The sequence below is a fragment of the Salmo salar genome, chromosome 08 (genome assembly GCF_965601325.2).
Source record: "Salmo salar chromosome 08, fSalSal1, whole genome shotgun sequence".
In the NCBI taxonomy this organism is placed as follows: domain Eukaryota; kingdom Metazoa; phylum Chordata; class Actinopteri; order Salmoniformes; family Salmonidae; genus Salmo; species Salmo salar.
In genome coordinates this window covers 13372192-13388951 of record NC_138298.1, presented here as the reverse complement: position 1 = coordinate 13388951, position 16760 = coordinate 13372192, and the positions used below count along the sequence as shown (strand labels likewise).

Sequence of the window (16760 nt, the reverse complement as noted above, 5' to 3'; positions counted from 1 at the left end):
CTTCCTCCTGAAGTATGCATTTGTTCACTTCCCTTCACTGATTTGAAAGGTATTATATTTATGTATTTATGGGAAGTAGTGAACAAGTGCACACTTCAGGGGAAAATTGATATTATTGGGGCGCACGAGTAGTCCTCTCCACACCCACAAGCATAAGTCATTTCTTAATATTTTTGGGGGATTTAAATGAGAAATGTATTCACATAATAGATTATGCATAAACTCAGCAACAACAAAAAAACGTTCCTTTTTCAGGACCCTGTCTTTCAAAGATAATTTGTAAAAATCCAAATAACTTCCCAGATCTTCATTGTAAAGGGTTTAAACACTGTTTCCCATGCTTGTTCAATGAACCATAAACAATTAATGAACATGCACCTGTGGAACGGTTGTTAAGACACTAACAGCTTACAGACGGTAGACAATTAAGGTCACAGTTATGAAAACTTAGGACACTAAAGAGGCTGACTCTAAAAAACACCAAAAGAAAGATGCCCAGGGTCCCTGCTCATCTGCGTGAAAGTGCCTTAGGCATGTTGCAAGGAGGCATGAGGACTGCAGATGTGGCCAGGGCAATAAATTGCTATGTCCGCGCTGTGAGACGCCGAAGACAGTGCTACAAGGAGACAAGACGGACAGCTGATCGTCCTCGCAGTGGCAGACCAAGTGTAACAACACCTGCACAGGATCGGTACATCCGAACATCACACCTGCGGGACAGGCATAGGATGGCAACAACAACTGCCCGAATTACATCAGGAACGCACAATCCCTCTATCAGTGCTCAGACGGTCCGCAATAGGCTGAGAGAGGCTGGACTGAGGGCTTGTAGGCCTGTTGTAAGGCAGGTCCTCACCAGACATCACCGGCAACAGCGTCGCCTAGGGGCACAAACCCACCGTCGCTGGACCAGACAGGACTGGCAGAAAGTGCTCTTCACTGACGAGTTTCGTCTCACCAGGGGTGATGGTCGGATTCGTGTTTATAATTGAAGGAATGAGCATTACACCGAGGCCTGTACTCTGGAGCGGGATCGATATGGAGGTGGAGGGTCCGTCGTGGTCTGGGGCAGAGTGTCACAGCATCATCGGACTGAGCTTGTTGTCATTGCAGGCAACCTCAATGCTGTGCGTTACAGGGAAGACATCCTCCCTCATGTGGTACCCTCCCTGCAGGCTCATCCTGACATGACCCTCCAGCATGACAATGCCACCAGCCATACTGCTCATTCTGTGCGTGATTTCCTGCAAGACAGGAATGTCAGTGTTCTGCCATGGCCAGCGAAGGGCCCGGATCTCAATCCCATTGAGCACATCTGGGACCTGTTGGATCGGAGGGTGAGGGCTAGGGCCATTCCCCCCAGAATTGTCCGGGAACTTGCAGGTGCCTTGGTGGAAGAGTGGGGTAACATTTCACAGCAAGAACTGGCAAATCTGGTGCAGTCCACAAGGAGATGCACTGCAGTACTTTATGCAGCTGGTGGCCACACCAGATACTGACTTACTTTTTGACCCCCCCCTTTGTTCAGGGACACATTATTCCATTTCTGTTAGTCACGTCTGTGGAACTTGTTCAGATTGTCTCAGTTGTTGAATCTTATGTTCATACAAATATTTACACATGTTAAGTTTGCTGAAAATAAACAGTTGACAGTGAAGACGTTTATTGTTTTGCTGAGTATATAAACCATCCAGCTTCACTTCAAGACAGATTCAATTTAAAAATACTTCGCAGCTAAGCTTTCGGATGGATGGTTTAAGCATTTTTTTCTTTAAACAAAGCTTTATGGAGTCAATGCAAAGCAAGAGTCATTTGAGTGAATAGAATTAGGCCCGTACCTTTTGAAATACTCCACCTCCCTCTCAGTCTCGTCCATGTCAGTACTGTCCAGATCAATGTCTTTGGGCAGGAAAACGTCATCTGCAATAAGAGAACACTCGGTCACAAAATGCCAAGTTAACAATTGTAAATGTATGTTTCACATTGTCCCCGTCTCAATATGACTGGATGTTGCACTTCTGCAGCCCTGAAACTAACCATCCTACAGGGATAAATAAAACTGCACAGCAACTCCACAGCAACTCGCCCAAGCCTTCCCCATTTCTCCTTCTCCCAAATCCAGTCAGCTGATATTCTGAAAGAGCTGCAAAATCTGGACCCCTACAAATCAGCTGGGCTAGACAATCTGGACCCTTTCTTTCTAAAATTATCAGCCCAAATTGTCGCAACCCCTATTACTAGCCTGTTCAACCTCTCGTGTCATCTGAGATTCCCAAAGATTGGAAAGCAGCTGCGGTCATCCCCCTCTTCAAAGGGGACACACACTCTTGACCCAAACTGCTACAGACCTATATCTATCCTACCCTGCCTTTCTAAAGTATTAAAAAGCCAAGTCAACAAACAGATTACCGACCATTTCGAATCCCACCGCACCTTCTCCGCTATGCAATCTGGTTTCAGAGCTAGTCATGGGTGCACCTCAGCCACGCTCAAGGTCCAAAACGATATCTTAACCGCCATTGATAAGAAACAATACTGTGCTGCCGTATTCATTGACCTGGCCAATGCTTTCGACTCTGTCAATCACCACATCCTCATCGGCAGACTCAATAGCCTTGGTTTCTCAAATGATTGCCTCGCCTGGTTCACCAACTACTTCTCCGATAGAGTTCAGTGTCAAATCGGAGGGCCTGTTGTCCAGGCCTCTGGCAGTCTCTATGGGGATGCCACAGGGTTCAATTCTTGGGCCGACTCTTTTCTCTGTATAAATCAATGATGTCGCTCTTGCTGCTGGTGAGTCTTTGATCCACCTCTACGCAGACGACACCGTTCTGTATACTTCTGGCCCTTCTTTGGACACCGTGTTAACAACCCTCCAGACGAGCTTCAGTGCCATACAACTCTCCTTCCGTGGCCTCCAACTGCTCTTAAATACAAGTAAAACTAAATGCATGCTCTTCAACCGATCGTGGCCTGCACCTGCCCGCCCGTCCAGCATCACTACTCTGGATGGTTCTGCCTTAGAATATGTGGACAACTACAAATACCTAGGTGTCTGGTTAGACTATAAACTCTCCTTCCAGACACACATCAAACATCTCCAATCCAAAGTTAAATCTAGAATTGGCTTCCTATTTCACCACAAAGCATCTTTCACTCATGCTGCCAAACATACCCTCATAAAATTGACCATCCTACCAATCCTCGACTTCGGCGATGTCATTTACAAAATAGCCTCCAATACCCTACTCAATAAATTGGATGCAGTCTGTCATCAAAGCTCCATATACTACCCACCACTGCGACCTGTACGCTCTCGTTGGCTGGCCCTCGCTTCATACTCGTCGCCAAACCCACTGGCTCCAGGTCATCTACAAGACCCTGCTAGGTAAAGTTCCCCCTTATCTCAGCTCGCTGGTCACCATAGCAGCACCCACCTGTAGCACGCGCTCCAGCAGGTCTCTCTCTCTGGTCACCCCCCAAAGCCAATTCCTCTTTCGGCTGCCTCTCCTTCCAGTTCTCTGCTGCCAATGATTGGAATGAACTACAAAAATCTCTAAAACTGGAAACACTTACCTCCCTCACAAGCTTTAAGCACCAGCTGTCAGAGCAGCTCACAGATTACTGCACCTGTACATAGCCCATCTATAATTTAGCCCAAACAACTACCCCTTCCCCTACTGTATTTATTTATTTAGCTCCTTTGCACCCCATTATTTCGATTTCTACTTTGCACTTTTTTCCACTGCAAATCTACCATTCCAGTGTTTTACTTGATATATTGTATTTACTTCGCCACCATGGCCTTCTTTGCCTTTACCTCCCTTATCTCACCTCATATATAGACTTATTTTTCTACTATATTATTGACTGTATGTTTGTTTTACTCCATGTATAACTCTGTGTTGTTGTATGTGTCAAACTGCTTGCTTTATCTTGGCCAGGTCGCAATTGTAAATGAGAACTTGTTCTCAACTTGCCTACCTGGTTAAATAAAGGTGAAATAAATAAAGAAATAACCTAGCAGAGCATAGCATGCTGACCTATTGAGTTGTTCATCTTGTCAGCCTTCTTTTTCTTGTTCTTCTTGGACTTGGCCTTGGGCTGGGGGGATTCTGAACTGAGGGGTTTGCCGTTCATCTGGGGCTGCTCCGTCTGCGAGGCAGGGGGTGGGGAGGGCTCCATCAAGGGTCCGCTCCTCTCCTCTTTCGCCTGGCTCGCCGACTGCTGATGGTGCTGCCTTTTCCCGTTGCTCCTCTCCTCCTTCCTGGGTCCCGGTGCCAGAGGGGCGACTGGATCTTCTGCGGGAGGCCTGGGTCGGGTCACTTTGACGTCTGGTGGTTGTTGTGGTGTACCGTTGGTGGTGGTCGCCTCTGGTGTTTTCTTGACCATCGTTGTCTCGCTGGCGGATTGCCCGATTGGCTGCTGCTGTTTTGGCTTGGCTTTGCCATTGGCCTCTGTCGGTTGGCGTGCAGCAGAGGAGCCGTTGAGAAGGAAGGGGGCTGGGGAGTTGGGGGCATTTTGGGTGAAAAGGGCCGGAGTAGGGGCTTTCTCCCTGCTGCTCTTTGGGCTGTGCTGTGAGGGGGGAGGCTGGGGCCGGGGCTGGGGTCGGTGCTCCACTCGAGGATCCTTGTGGCCAGGGAGGCGCATGAGGCTGTGCAGGAGCTGGCTCTTGCCGTTGCGGAGGTTCTCCAGGACGTTCTGGGCCGTCTGTTTGAGGGGCTGGGGGTTGTTCTGAGGTACGGGGGCAGGGAGCGGGGTGGCGAGCTCCTTGGCCTTCTTTTTCTTCTTGGCGGCGCGGAGGTGCTGTAACTCTTGCAGCCGGAGGAGTTCCCGTTGGAGGGCCTCCTCCTCCTCCCGACGCCGCCGCTCCTGCTGCTTGCGGACCTCCGCCTCCAGACGCACCTTCTCCTCCATCTGAGACACACACAGACAGACAGACACAGTTCATATCCAGTTGGTCCTTTGCTTCATTTAGTAACAACAAAAAAAAACAATGGTTTGAACCAACTCCCCTTTTCAACTAATTCCTTTGCACCAATGTTAAAATTAAACCTTGAAGGGTTAGTTCAGCCCAAAATCAAATACTAAAACATATCATATGTGTGGATTATCAGCGCAACTATAGACCACTTTTGAGATCAAAATGCCTGGGGTGAACTATTACTTTAAAGTGCACTTTAATGACAACACTGTCGTCTAAACAAAAAGGGGTAACACTTGAAACACCTTCAAAATGTTGTAAAACTCTTTAAATCACTACCTTCTTCTGTTTGTGGCGGGCCCGCTTGGCGGCCTTGGAGCTGGAGGCGGGCCTGTTGTCGCTGGCGCTGTTGATAAACTGCAGCAGGTCCTCCACCAGCCGGTGGTCCTCCACCCGCCGGGGGTCCTCCACCCGCCGGGGGTCCTCCACCCGCCGGGGGTCCTCCACCCCGTCGGCGGCGCTGTCACGCTCCACCACGGCTGGCTGCTCCTCCCTCTTGGGCTGCTCCTCCTTCCGCTTGGTCAGACGTAGGCGCAGCTTCTCGCGCATTTCCGCGTAGTTGCGGCTGGTGGGCGCCGCCGGGGGCTAGGGGAGGAAACAAGGAAATAGGGTTAGATTATTCTAGTAGATCGAGTTGAATTGTGTGTTGAATATCAGAGCCCTCAATACTATCTGGGGTGAGTTACCCCCATACAATATAAAATGTGTCGGGGACCTAATCAAAAGTTCTATTGAAAGTGCCAGCTCTCTAGACTAGGCCCGTTCAGCTGCTGGTTAGTCAGTGTCCAACAGGCCATTCTAGTAAAGATTTAGATATTGTATTCTACATAATGTCAGTCTATATCACTAAACACTATTACAGAATTCTGTTTCTGACTTTTCTGCAAGTTGATACATAGTAATATACTCATATTAGTACATGAGTATATGCGCGTGCGTGCGTGCCTCACCCCGCCGTGGCCAAAGAACTCGCAGTAGCAGCAGTCGCAGTACTTCCCTTCCTTCTGGTTGGTGGAGGTGGAGGTGGAGGAGCTGTGCTCCGAGCAGCTGTCCTCGTCCTGGCTCTCCTCTCCGTCGTAGCCCTGGTGGTCGTACGCCCCGTTTCCCTCGCATCGGTGGCCCTCACACTCAGGGTCACTAGAAGGGGTCAAACGCCAAGGTCAAAATGTCAATGTCATGCCAATATGTAGTAGTTGAAGCCCCGGTAGGTGAATTTCACCCAATAAATATCTGAACTTTCTGTACTGTCAAATAAAGCGCTTCCAATTGAATGCATTTATTTTTCCAGAAGGAACTTCAGTTGTGACAAGTCGGATAAGACAAAGATCTATAGTAAACATATAACCAGCAACATTCACACATGACTGATACAAATGCTTACAAGGTATACGCAAGATAAATGTGGGACACAAATATCTACTTCATTAAAGAGCTGTGCTATACATGTAAAACATACTGTAAGTCACAAATACATTTTTCACTTAAAAGCCGTACTGATACCGATACAAAACTGTTAGTAGCGCTCTTGGTTTTAAGAAGTAAAAGACCTGAGCCTGTTCCCTGATGGCAGTACTGCATATTGGTTGTCCAGTGGATGTGTAAGATCCAAAATGATTTCTTTACCCTTCTTATGTGTGCGCTGCTCTTTGTAAATATAGGAGAGCCTTTTACCTTCTCCCTACAATCTTACCACTGACCTGCACAACTCTCTCTAGGGTATTCTGACTTGCCCATGTGAGGGAGCCAAACCAGGCAACTAGACTAAATGTTAAGACAACCTCAATAAAACAATCTGTAAAAGGACAAACAGATTTACATCAGGCCTTCTAAGTTTACGAAGGAAGTACAGTCTGGATTGGTATTTAGATAACACTGGCCCAAAGTTGGCTCCTAAGTTCAGCTTGTTGTTTACTATTGTACTGATGGTGATTGACTTGGAGCAATCAGCTCGACGGCCGCTTCCTAAAGTCTATGATTAGGTCTTTGGATTTCAGCACCAGAGGTCAAACTTGTCCACTGTAGACTGAATCAGGTCATCAGAAGTGCCAAGATTGGCAGTGTCATCTGAGTATTTTATGTACTGTATGTTCTCTCAGGGCAGGTGCTCCTACAGTCATCCGTATAGTGTAACCAGGACAGATGATTGAGCCCTATGCTGCACTCACAGTTGAAGCTCACCAATGGTGGTCTATTTGACAAAAAATATAAAATCCACAGAATTAGTTTTGGACTTCATATTCAAAAGTTTCTGAGCACTGGAAAAGGCCACAAACACCATCCAGGCATAGGACTTAGCAAGGTGTAGTACAGTAGGAACACAAGAACATTGTCCACTTTTCATTATGACAGGCGTTAATGTAACAAGGTGGTAATCGCTGAGGACAGCAGAGCGGATCTTCTTGGGCACCGGAAGTACGATGGATGATTTCCACAGGGCTGGTGCTGTATGCTCCCTCAGTGAGCGATTGAACAGCTCACAGAACACACCTGACAATTCCTTGTGGCAGGAATTCAGTTGCTGATGTTATCTGGGGCAGTGGCTTTGTTTACTGACATTAGATTTAACACCCTATCAACGTATGCTTCCTCTATAACCAAATCAGCTTCCCTTGTGCTAAAGATACAAATTCACACAACAGCTCATCCTCCTCAGTACTGAAGTCCAGACTATCAAACCTAGAATAAAAAGTGTTCAGACTCTTGGAAAACTCAATGCAATGTTCTTTGATTGGACATTGAGCTGATTGGACATTGAGGTTTTAGGCCCTTCCAAGTACCTCTCATCTTTCCATCCTGGAATAGTCCTTCACCCTTCTCTTTATAACCCTTTTTGCCTATTTTATTGGTCTGTTCAGCTGCAGCTGAATACGCTTTGATTACATCCCTATTACCAGAGGAAAATGCTATTTATTTTCTAATTTAATGTCGTTTTCAGTTCCTTTGTAATGCAGGGCATATTATATGAAAACACTTGTTGAAGACACCAGTGTTTCCTCACAAAAATGTATATAATCAGACAAAGCCTCTAAAGTCTCATCCAGCGTGACATTTTCTGAGAACAGTCCAAATCTGTACTGTCAAAGCAGTCTCGCAGCACTGCCCTGGATGTTTCATTCCACTGTTTGACTGATTTATAGACCATTCCCCCTCTCTGTAGTTTAGTTCGGTAGACTGGAATGAGGTGTACTGCATTATGAGCCGCAGTGCTTAGAGGAGCCTAATGAATAGACTGGTGTTTTACTACCCCTTGTTGCACATGTAACATATTGCTGATAAGGAAGAGTCATTTTGAGAGTACAGCTGTTGAAATCACACAGTTTTACTAAAATCGGGGAGGCCGGTGATTTTGGTCTGAAGGAGAGGGATAGTAGCGCCACATCTGATGAGCAGTGCGATTCCGGAGTGGTACAATATACTACAATGCAAGCTAGATCTACTCAGGCTTTTATAAAGCTAGCCAACGTCAGTTAGCTTCACACTCCAGCTGAGACTTCATTCGTACTACGACAGTGGATATTGCTCGTATGCCTGTCGCTAACTCTATGAGGTTTGTAGTGGGGCGTGCATGTCGCACGTGGCGAGTCGAACACTGAATTCTTGATTGAGACAATGCTGAAAAATCTAAAAATCGATGGGCAAGTCAGTGCCACATTTCTATTTGTGCCCAAATCAAAATGAAATTCGAGTTATCTTGCAAATTCAGCAGGCTATGGTGTGAAATAGGCCATTAGAAGTGCTGTCTCTTTTATTACGTAGCTTTAATGTCGTCTTTGGTGTGCTAATCAATGCAACAGCAGCTTTTTTCCCCACTCCTAAAATAATTGTATTAGCCTAGTGATACAAAGGTGTGTGAAGTTTCAAAGGCATTTTGTCAGTAATAAATGTATGTGCTAGGTATTCTAACATTACTATAGTTAACAAAATAATTATAATAATAAATACAATATTTACTCAGTCATCTTCTTCAATTAAAGGGGATGATGACAATCTTTCAGAGAGGGAAGGATTATGATTTCATTGGTCCTCAAACCACAGCTCAGACACTTCATTCAAGGTAAATGGAGTTTGCCTGACCCGGAGCTAGTCAGTTCTGAATGACTCGTTGCCATAGAAATGTACCACCTCTGTGCTTTTCCCATGTCTAGGTCATGCCTGTATGGTGCGCCGAATCCAGCAAAGCTCAGTTCTGAGTCAATGACGTGTCATCTAACCATGTTTCAGTAAGACAGATCTGGTTGGCCTCTCAGTATGCCCATTGGAACTTAACGTTGGCATGTAGCTCATCCATTTTATGAAGTATAGAAGGGAGCGATGGGCTTCCAACCTAGTTGTGTTGAAGCCCACTCAAAGCATCAGTGGGTGGTTACAATTCAATGCTCTCATATAGTCATGGAGCGGTAGCAGGAAGAAGTTTTGCTTTATCAACTGATACAGGATAAGACTAATTAAAAATGGGCAATATTAGTATCGGGAATAGGTTAATCTAATCCCAGAGCTGTGGTGGTTAAACGAAACTGTAAAAGACTGACATGCCAATGCCTAACCACTGATACAGGCTAGGGTGTCCACCTACTCTGCCCAGAGTATGTGAAAACTCACTTTGGTGATGACATTTGCCTTCTTTACAGTTTACCAAGACAAATATGATCCTTCCTGTTCTGAATCGTTCTGTGGGTTCTTTCTCTAACATATTATAATGAAACAGCAGGGTTCAGGTCTCAAACCCTCACCCTTCTAGCCCGAAGTCCGGCGCGCTATCGACTGTGCCCCAAAAGCATGCTCGAGCGGCAGAGTCGATATCCACGCTTATAAACCCAACGTCGTTACACTATTCCCTCCTTTCAAAGAGCGCGTCTTCGCGCTAGCCTGCGACTCAACGTCTTATAGGAACGCGCTCACCAGCCAAGTACACGCACTGTCGTGGATGCAAGGTCCAATCCCACTTCTGACACCAACGTAATGAAACAGCAGAGAGCAGGTCTCGAACCCTTGACCTTCTAGCCCGAAGTCCAGCGCGCTATCGACTGTGCCGCAAAAGCATGCTCGAGCGGCAGAGTCGATATCCGCGCTTATAAACCCAGGGTCGTTACACTATCATTATATCCAAAACGCCAGATTTTGTAACCTAATAATTCCGATTATAAGCAACGAGCTCTGTTGACAGTAGTGTAGCTTTCTCGCTGAAACTTTTGAGGATTATACATTTTTTGGTCATCGTCTTCCAAGTTGTTTTCTGCAGGTCGCAAAAAGCAAAATTAGCATGACACGAGCTGAATTAAAATGTAAAAGGCTTTGAAAATAAAGCTTGCAGTACGCTCAAGCCTTGATATTTTCTCATCACTAATGGTCAATGTTAGTATCAGGAGTAGGTTAATCTGATCTTAGATTTGTGATAAAAAGGAAACTTAAACAAGGGAATGACCTGCACACGCTGGGCGGGGCGCTGATGGCCCCGTCGGCTGGGGCAGCGGCAGGCGGCTCGGCTGGGGACAGGCACAAGCCCTGGTGGTGGGCCTCCATGAAGCCTGGGGCTGGGGTGGCTGTCGTTAGGAAGGACTGCGAGCCTATGCTGGGGTAGTGGTGCTGGGCGGTGCTGCCAGGGCCAGGTGGCAGGGCTGGGCCAGACGAGAGGGGAGGGAGGGAGGGCAGGCCCGTGGGGCTGTTCCTAGGGGCGATGGGGCCAGGTTGTTGCCTATGGTCCTCTTTACCTATATTGTGAAATACGTCACCTGGCAGAGACAGAAGAAAAAAACGAATGCATACGAAATTATGCACATTCAGCAGTTGGTCAGTGAAGATCGGAGACAATTTACATGAAGTCATCTCAAATGCCTCAATGGAGGAAATACATTTACAAATCTATCAACACTAAGTCACACCCATGTTTTTGGGTCATCGGGTATATTCTGACCTCTGCTTGTCTATTGTGTATTTGGAACATGTTAAATGACAATCAATACTGCAAACACTTAACACTTTCCCTTTCTCAGGCAGCTTTCCTGTGACATCAGTACAGATCAAGGAGATGTCAATGAGAAGAAGCTAATTCAGGCCATTGAGACGCAGCCTTGGGGCTAGTGACTGCTAACCGTAAGCACCCCCCCAATTTTGTCACATATGTACAGATCAAGAAGACATGGAGATGAAGCGACTTTAGACTATACAGATATGGCTCTGCTCCAATACCCACACTAGCATACTTCTTAAAGCTTCTGCATGCATCCCAACTGAAAAAGTTCCGAAGAGTTTATTATGAAGACATTGTGATATTGTTTGTTTGGGCACAATTTTTTTGGGTTGAGGCAAAACGAAGTCGGTAGCCGAAGTCTACGCCCCTCCGTTGCTGATTGGTCAACAGTAGATATTCTTCAATAGACTTTGTTGTCCTTTTACGACATACTTTTTAAATTGAGAAATGCTGCACCAAACATCTTAGTTAAATGTAAAATTGCGCGACTAGGATCTTCTCGTCAAAATGAATGGACTGATTTCTTGAGTTCTTAGATTAATTCTGACTACAGTGTCTCAAAATGGACAAACAGTACTACTGCTGCTTTTATCAAATTTTTCAAGCGAAGATCTTTTAAGGGAGTACGCGAGCACACTAGTTCGGTTATGCATGCTGACGCCTTTAGAATTAACCAAACATATGCATGTGGTGGTGTGTTAGTATGGATATTGGAGCGTAGCAGTGTGCCATTGGGCTAGCCCAAAGCTGTGCTCCTCCTCCTCTTCAGTTTTACCTAAGTTTTACCTAAGGAGTTGGGTCTTTTAGATGAAACTTGGATGTGATTATTACTTGACTGGACAGTGGTTGCCGTGCAGGAGACTGAGGCGGTGGAGGCAGAGGTGGCCATCACCACTTTGTTGGCCTCCAGGAAGGCATCTTGGAAATTGTAGAGACACTTCTTCTTGGCGGTGTTCTTCCTCTCCCTGGGCAGGGGCTGTTGCTGCTCCGACGGCGAGGGGGGGGGGAGGTGAAGGGGGGTGGACTCGGCCGAGGCGGTGTGGGCATGGTCCCCATAGCCGGAGGAGGGCGGGGTGAGGGGCACGCCGGGGTGGTGGGGTGATCCAAGCATGTCCCCTGGAGATGAAGACAAACATTTTATTTGTATTTATTTCGCCTTTATTTAACCAGGCAAGTAACTTAAGAACAAATTCTTATTTACAAGGATGGCCTGGCGAAAAACATTTGAAAAACAAGAGTTCGCCGCATGTGTAAGATCCTGTGTAAGTCTAAAGATTTAGATGGGTGAGAAAGAACGTCGGACAAACAATAAGGATGGCTGTAACCGCACACAAAGTTCAAGTGTACATTGAATTCTATGGCACAAGGGTGGAACAATTCTACTATAGTAGAATGAACACTTAACCTTGTCGGGACCCATCCTTGTGTAACTACAGAGACCAAGTCAGAAGGAGGAGGAGCTGGGGGAAGGAGGCTGAAATGGGAGTGGAATGGGACTCTTACTACAAGATCAGGCATGTAGTTGAAGGCAATGGAGCTGGGAGCTGAAATAAAATGTGCCCCTCCTTTAGCCTACATCAGGGATGGCAGAATCATCCTTCTCTTGGAGAACTACTTGGTATGCAGGCTTTTGCTCCACCCCCATTGTACCACACCTGATTTAGCTAATTAAGATGAATTATTCTGTGAGAGCAGCTGATTAGTAGAATCAGGCGGGCTATATTAGGTTTTGTAGTGAAAGTCTGCAGTAGATTAGCTAGCTCCGTGGACAAGTTCCCTCACAGATCTAGGATCAGCTTTCCCTCCCCAATCTTAACTGTAACCATTAGTGCAGAAAATACTAAACGGACCCAGTACCAGCCAAGGGGCGATTTCACCCTCCAGCTCTCCAGGAGGAAGGTTGGTCGTCCGTGGGCTAGATGAAGAGGTATGTTCTCACCTGGCAGGGGCTCCTGCAGCAGCACTGATGGGTTCCAATTCTTCATCATGGCAGCGTCGCAGATGTTCTCGAACTTGAGCGAGAGGCACTGCAGCGAGCTGTTCCAGTCGCCAACGCCGCCGCCAAAGCAGTTCTGGTAGACGTGGTCCGGTAGGGAGGGGCTGAAGGCCTGCTGCTTGGGCCCTGTGTGGCTCGATGTGGGGGAAGGGGGGAGAGGCTAGGAACAGGATAGAATAGTTCCGTTTGATCTGACAATCTTGATGGTTGTACAGTTGTCTCATAAAACTGAAGGACCTCAGCGTTACTCTGGACCCTGACCTCTCTTTAGAAGAACATAAAGAATATTTTAAAGGGCAGCTTTTCTCCATCTTCGTAAAAAAATCGAAAACTTTTTGTCCAAAAATTATGCAGAAAATCTAATCCATGCTTTTGTCACTTCTAGATTAGACTACTGCAATGCTCTACTCCCCGGCTACCCGGATAAAGCACTAAATAAACTTCAGTTAGTGCCAAACACGGCTGCTAGAATCTTGGATAGAACCAAAACATTTGATCATATTACTCCAGTACTGGCTTCCTGTTAAGGCTAGGGCTGATTTCAAGATTTTACTGCTCCAACCGTAGGCTACAGTTGCAAGACACAGGCCTCCTTATTGTCCCTAGAATTTCTAAGGAAACAGCTGGAGGTAGAGCTTTCTCCTATAGAGCTCCATTGTATGGAATGCTGCCTATCCATGTAAGGACGTAGACTCGGTCTCAACCTTTAAGTCTTTACTAAAGACTCATCTCTTCAGTAGGTCCAATTTTTTATTTATTGAACTGTTATTTAACTTGGCAAGTCAGTTAAGAACAAATTCTTATTTACTATGATTGAGTGTAGTCTGGCCCAGGGGTGCAAAGGTGAATGGCAAGACACTGGAGTGACGAATCGCTCTTGCCGTTTCTGCTTGGTTGGCTCCCCTCTCTTCACTGGGATTCTCTGCCTCCACCCATATTACGCGGGCTGAGTCACTGGCTTACTAGTGGTCCACCATGCCGTCCCTAGGACGGGTGCAGTATCTATGCTGCGATAGGATAGACTGAACCTGGCACAGACTATCTGGTGTAATTATCCTGTCTTATCTGTTGTCCTGTGTGCCTGATGACTCCAGCCTAGCTCCTCTTTAGGGTTCTGCCTTTCGAGAGAGTTTTTCCCTAACCAAATAAATGTGATTGATAGTCCTAGACTAAAAAGCATTTTCCATTGATCTTGCTTTTTAGTCCAGGAGTAGGCTTAATCTGGGTCCGGGAAACTGGCCCTTGGTGCTTGGACCCTCAGCCCATATTAATTCTGTGTCTGTGAAAAAAACAGCCAAAGTAATGCCAATAAATGCAATAAAGGACACAGAACCAACTGTATTTGCTTGGACCCTTAGTCTCACAGGATATTTTCAATAGTGACAGCTTTTTACAGCAACACTTGGCATAACCAAGCTGCAATCCCTCATAGTAGTTAAGAGCTCATTTGATACAGTGCGACCTTGTGGCATATCCATGCAATTACAGTGAAACATCCAACCAAAAAAAAAAGGTATAACAGAGTTGAATCACTTCCTTGTGATGATGTAAATCCCCTGAAGGGAATGCATCAATGGGCGAATTTGTTTTGCATGGTCCGGTGCCCCGGTTGGGTGGAGATTTCACTTAAGGACCAATGGAATGTTCTAAAATGCAAAAACTCCACCCACCCGGGGCACCGGGCCATGCAAAACAAACTCCATCAATGAAAAGTTCCAAAGGTGAAAACACCCAAAATTACCAGTTAAGAGGATGAGAGGTGTTACCACTCAAATCATATCCTTAAACTTAAATAATGTAAATCCCCATCAGTTTTCTAGACAAAGTATAGCCAATAAAGTGTCTAACTAGGGCTGTGACAATGGCATTTTTGGTAACAATTGTCATGCAAATGACCACGGTTACTCAGTTGTCGTTTTGTTGAAATGTTTTGAGCTTATAATAAATCTTTTAAAATTTGCTACAACATACCTAATGAATATAACACAGCTTTGGTGACACCACTGTCTCAAAAACAAATAGTTTTGACTGCTTGGAACTTTTGGAAATTCAGCTTCTCCGACCGACCTCTCGTAAAATGATTACCAACTTTACCCAATTCATGTAAAAATGAAAAACTGCTATTGGGTAAACTATACATAGTTCATTCCCCCATTCTCCTAAAATGAATGTACTAATACGATTATCATTTTTTTGTTCATGGTCATTGTCCATAACTGATTATACAATAACTGTGCTAGCCATATCTGTAAGTGACTATGGCTGTATCCCAATACCCATAAATGACTTCCATTCGTTGTCTCCTCTACCTCAAGACCTTTGAAATGGTTTTCACCTATCAACACCCTTACAGAGCAGTGGTAAGATCAATAAGGGACACAAGTAAAGGAAGCCTTTCAAGACTATTGGTGCACAGCCTGTATCAGTTGAGCATTCAGGAGTTAATATAAGCTGCCCCTAACCACTGACACAGGGTCAGATTTCATTCACCCAGCCCCCTCGGACACCCCAGGTCAGTATTGGAAGTAGGGTAATAATCTGACCTTAGATTTGTGGTTAACCTGTCTGGGCTAGGGGGCAGTATTTTCACGGCCGGATAAAAAACGTACCCGATTTAAACTGGTTACTACTCTGCCCAGAAACAAGAATATGCATATAATTAGTAGATTTGGATATAAAACACAAAAGTTTCTAAAACTGTTTGAATGGTGTCTGTGAGTATAACAGAACTCATATGTCAGGCAAAAACCTGAGAAGATTCCATGCAGGAAGTGGCCTGTCTGACAATTTGTAGTCCTTCTGTTGCATTCTCTATCGAAATTACAGCATCTGTGCTGTTACGTGACACTTTCTAAGGCTTCCATTGGCGCTCGAAAGCGTTCAGAAAGCGGAATGACGCGTCTCCTGTCTCTGGGCAAAGTACAGCAGCAGAGTTTGTAAGTGGTCTGCCTGGGGACAGTGAGACTGGAGATGCGCGTCCACGAGACATCGCCATTTTTTTCTTTCAATCTTTGAATGAATACAACATTGTCCGGTTGGAAGATTATCGCTATTTTATGACAAAAATAGCATAAAAATTGATTTTAAACAGCGTTTGACATGCTTCTAAGTACGGTAATGGAATACTTAGATTTTTTTTTGTCACGAAATGCGCTCGCGCGTTACCCTTCGGATAGTGACCTGAACGCACGAACAAAACTGAGGTATTTGGATATAACTATGGATTATTTGGAACCAAAACAACATTTGTTGTTGAAGTAGAAGTCCTGGGAGTGCATTCTGATGAAGAACAGCAAAGGTAATCCAATTTTTCTAATAGTAATTCTGAGTTTATGTTGCCCCGACGTTGGCGGGTGTCTGAATAGCTAGCCTGTGATGGCTGAGCTATGTACTCAGAATATTGCAAAATGTGCTTTCGCCGAAAAGCTATTTTAAAATCTGACATAGCGTTTGCATAAAGGAGTTCTGTATCTATAATTCTTAAAATAATTGTTATGTTTTTTGTCAACATATATCATGAGTAATTTAGTAAATTCACCGGAAGTTTGCGTTGGGTATGCTAGTTCTGAACATCACATGCTAATGTAAAAAGCTGTTTTTTGATATAAATATGAACTTGATTGAACAAAACATGCATGTATTGTATAACATAATGTCCTAGGAGTGTCATCTGATGAAGATCAAAGGTTGGTGCTGCATTTAGCTTTGGTTTGGGTTTTTGTGACATATATGCTTGCTTTAAAAATGGCTGTGTGATTATTTTTGGCTGGGTACTCTGACAATCTAATGTTTTGCTTTCGCTGTAAAGCCTT

The 16760-nt window shown here is 45.3% G+C and overlaps 1 protein-coding gene across 2 annotated transcripts in view; it reads right to left on the bottom strand.

The window, feature by feature from the left end:
- LOC106610017 (protein FAM193A) overlaps nt 1-16760 on the bottom strand; it is a 43535-nt gene that overhangs the window by 1106 nt on the left and 25669 nt on the right. Inside the window, exons 16-22 of one of the 2 annotated variants that reach the window (XM_082978385.1) lie at nt 12892-13108; nt 11784-12068; nt 10407-10713; nt 5935-6121; nt 5264-5569; nt 4044-4917; nt 1839-1920 (exon numbers count right to left, since the gene is read on the bottom strand). In XM_082978385.1, coding sequence (XP_082834511.1) covers nt 1839-1920; nt 4044-4917; nt 5264-5569; nt 5935-6121; nt 10407-10713; nt 11784-12068; nt 12892-13108 — 2258 coding nt within the window. Of the gene's footprint in view, nt 1-1838; nt 1921-4043; nt 4918-5263; nt 5570-5934; nt 6122-10406; nt 10714-11738; nt 12069-12891; nt 13109-16760 lie in introns of both variants that reach the window. The other variant, XM_082978384.1, reaches the window with a different exon arrangement.